Source organism: Macadamia integrifolia, unplaced genomic scaffold (genome assembly GCF_013358625.1).
Source record: "Macadamia integrifolia cultivar HAES 741 unplaced genomic scaffold, SCU_Mint_v3 scaffold2817, whole genome shotgun sequence".
Classification (NCBI taxonomy): domain Eukaryota; kingdom Viridiplantae; phylum Streptophyta; class Magnoliopsida; order Proteales; family Proteaceae; genus Macadamia; species Macadamia integrifolia.
This window is the reverse complement of record NW_024868983.1, coordinates 41,134-44,726: the sequence shown is the minus strand read 5'-3', so window position 1 is coordinate 44,726 and position 3,593 is coordinate 41,134. Positions and strand designations below refer to the sequence as shown.

The window sequence follows — 3,593 nt, the reverse complement described above, 5'->3', positions numbered from 1 at the left end:
CCCCCCCCCCCCACCCCTCTTAGAGAGAGGGAGAGAGAGAGAGAGAGTTCCTAGTTGTCAGCTACAAGTGGAATAGGTAATGTTCATAATGCTCCCTTGGGTTTTCAGTACTTGGCTCAAACTGTATGAGGTAGTTTTCCACAAATTTGTGACGGAAAATCTCAATTTACATATTCTTCTTTCCACCTTTTAGTTTTCTTATTGAAGTTCCAAACTATCATGCTATTATTATGGTTTCAGTGTTATTCTAGAATGCCCACGAAAGTATATCATGACAGTTTTGGGTTTTCGATGGGCCATTAGATGATCGAACTTCTTACTTAACATGCTGTCTAAAATGGTTAACAATATTGTAACTCTGTCGGGCCTGTTGCCAGTTTCAGTGATGATTATAGCTGTCAAATTTGTGGATAAAAATGTACGCATCAGTAGGTTTTCACATATACTAGCCCACTAGTTGGTGGTAGATAATGCTGATGCCACAGCTACATTCTTGAAATTACTAGCAACTGTTCTTTTCAGATGAACTTCTGAGCTATCTACTTACATTATTAGTATCATGTTCGCATTGAAATCCGGAGTTTCCATCTCCACATTGCAACGATTCCAATCTAAGACAGATCCATGCTTTTTGCTTCATGGCTTATTAATGTATTTGCATCTTTGTTTTCTACAGAAATGGGCCGTACACCTGACAATTTATCCCTCAAAAGAAGACGACCTGACCCAAATTCTACCTCTCCAAGTCTAAATGATTCGGAACGTGTTCTCTATGACCTGATCAAAAGCAAGCAAGACATGGGAATCTGGATAGGTGACATGAAACGAGAAACAAAACTTCAAGACGCGCTTGTCAAAAAGTCCCTTAAGTCCCTTCAAGGAAAGAAGCTGATAAAGGAGGTTGTGAGCATCCAAAATAAAGGGAAAAAACACTATATGGCAGTAGAGTTTGAACCCTCTAAGGAACTCACTGGTGGTGCATGGTATGTGGAAGGGAACCTAGACACTGATTACATAAAGCTTCTTAAAGAGCTATGCTTGAGGCATGTCTCCAAGATGAAGGTCGTCACAACTGAAGGGATAACAGAGTCAATTCGTAGATCTGGTGTCATTAAAGTTGAGTGCACCACTCAGCAAATAGCTGAAATCTTGCGGGTTTTGGTTCTGGACAATGAAATCATGGAGTTGAGGAGCACTGCGATGGGTGAATTTGCCTCTATACCAGTGGGAACAGTTTGCTACAAGTGCTCAGCTAAAGGAGCCCCAGCGGGAGGGGTTTCAAAAACAGGTGCCATGGCTTCAATCCCATGTGGAGTCTGTCCACGGATAACTGAGTGCACACCAGATGGTCTTATCTCTCCAAGGACTTGTGTATACTTCACTAAATGGTTGGATTTTTAGGTCTCCAAATTTCCGGTAACAGCGACCAAATTTTTTTATATGCAACAACTAAATTATTATTTTTTTATATTAAATGGTTGAATCTGTTTGGATAAATAATGATATTTTCTCTTCCCCTTGAATTTATATATATTATATGGTTCTAGCGTTTTGCATGCTCAGAAGACTTGTGAAAGTTTCTTACTTCAGATATGATATCACATTTCAATGGATAAAATTAGGAGTTGGTTACCAAGTACCAATATATATCTGGTCCTCTTTTGAAACTATTTTGAGTGGTTAACAACTCCACATTATGGATGCTGGGGTGAAGTTCCAAAGCTTACTTCTATTAACAATCCAAGCGATTATGGTATCAGTATGAGCCCACAAGACTGGTCAGGCATAATAATGATGCAGTTTTTATTTTAATTTTTGTGAAGGCAAATAGTGATAACAATTAATTATTTCAAGTACCTGGCTTATAAAGCTATGAAGCAGAATATTCGGCTTCTGGGACAATTAAAGCTATGGCAGTTCTCACTCCACACTTTTCCTTTCACATTGTCCACACACGTAAAACCCTAGCTATCATCATCTTCGTTTGAGGGGTTAACTCCAATAGTGAACTCGTCTTGACCTGACCATGTAATCTGGGCTCACCACTGTATCCGTTTATGATCAAACCCAAATAAACTATGCTAAAATAAATAAATAAAATAAAATAAAAAGGTGTAAGAAAAGGGTTTGGTTTCAAGTACTTCAACTAGCCAAGTCCATGGCCACATCATGTGCATGAGCTTTAAGGTCCCTACTCCCTAGCGAGTGATCTTGTTGATCAAAAGCTAATGTGAACAAACAGAAAGGAAAGATTTAACTAACAAAGGGAGGAATTGAAAGAAAGGGAAAGCAACCTCTTACGCGTATAAAGGTGTAAAGCTAAAAAGGATAAAAAGATTGGGAGATTCTACCCACTAAGCTCTTGAGAATTTTATTACACAATTCCCTGTGAAACCCAATTTTAAGACCAACAATAAGACAATCTCAGAAGTCAAAAAAAAAATAAGGAAAGCTTCTCCTGTAATGGCCCACACGCTTCAACCAAGTCAAGAGAGGAGGAAAGGTGACAAGACCCAAACATGAAATGGAGAAAGAAATGGAGACTAAGCAAAGACTAGTTATATATAGGTCTTATGGTATCAACCCAAATTCATAAGAGTTAGAACAGAATGGCTGCTTCTATGTTTTTGGTTGCTGTATTGATTTTCTTGATGAGTATCTCAGCTAAAGGCCAAGGAGGCTTGAAAACAGGTTTTTATGCTTCTTCATGCCCAAAAGCTGAGGCCACTGTAAGGTCTACTGTACAAACACATTTCAACAGAGATACTACAATTGCTGCTGGTTTGCTTAGGCTTCATTTTCATGATTGTTTTGTTCAGGTTATGTTATTAATTCTCCTCTCTGTTAGTATTAGTATTATTATTAAGAGGATAGAGTGAGTTTGATTTGTTATAGAAATTAACACATACCAAACACACAGGGCTGCGATGGATCAGTCCTGATTACAGGCACATCTGCTGAGAGGAGTGCATTGCCAAACCAAGGATTAAGAGGCTTTGAAGTGATTGATGATGCCAAAGCACAACTGGAGAGCTTGTGCCCCGGGATTGTCTCATGCGCCGACATAGTTGCATTAGCCGCTCGTGATGCTGTGGCCTTGGTAATTTGATCTAACCATTACAAATCCAAACACACAATTAACATAATTGTAACAATTAACATAAGAGCCATTCTTAAGGATTCTTTGTAATGAATTTGGATGTGCTGGTCTTAGACAACAATGACTGTAGTCTTATTCAAGCCTTATTTCCAGCCAGCCTAGCCATCTTGTCCAGTTAGACCTGGCCTAGTTAGCTCGGGCTGGCTACCTGTAGAAGAGACTTGACACGCAGTGCTCAAGGGGTTCTTGCCTAAGTGGTCTTCCATAAAATATTCTCTTATTTCTTCCCTTAGGCTGTCTTTGGTAGCCAAGAGAATACAATTTTGTAATTTTTTTCTTTGTTTAAGAAATTCTCTTTGACTGTGATTGGTAGCCAAGAGAAGAAAAGAAAAGTTTTTGTATTTTATTTTGTTTTCTTGTGTTTTTGGCAAGATTATTTTGTTGTACTTTTTTCTTTTCTTTTCGAGCTGTGTTTGGTAGCCAAGAGAAGAAA

General features: G+C 38.7%; 2 protein-coding genes across 2 annotated transcripts; both read left to right on the top strand.

Annotated features, from left to right (window-relative positions):
- The first annotated feature begins 656 nt into the window (after positions 1-656).
- On the top strand, positions 657-3,384 carry LOC122067298 (DNA-directed RNA polymerase III subunit rpc6-like). The gene is made up of 2 exons (XM_042631128.1): positions 657-1,416; positions 2,921-3,384. The coding sequence occupies exon 1, from the start codon at positions 679-681 to the stop codon at positions 1,399-1,401; it is 723 nt and encodes a 240-aa protein (XP_042487062.1). The 5' UTR covers positions 657-678; the 3' UTR covers positions 1,402-1,416; positions 2,921-3,384.
- On the top strand, positions 2,610-3,109 carry LOC122067299 (peroxidase 25-like). Its single transcript, XM_042631130.1, has 2 exons — positions 2,610-2,819; positions 2,921-3,109. Exons 1-2 carry the CDS (start codon positions 2,610-2,612, stop codon positions 3,107-3,109), a joined length of 399 nt encoding a protein of 132 aa, XP_042487064.1.
- Positions 3,385-3,593: the final 209 nt, after the last annotated feature.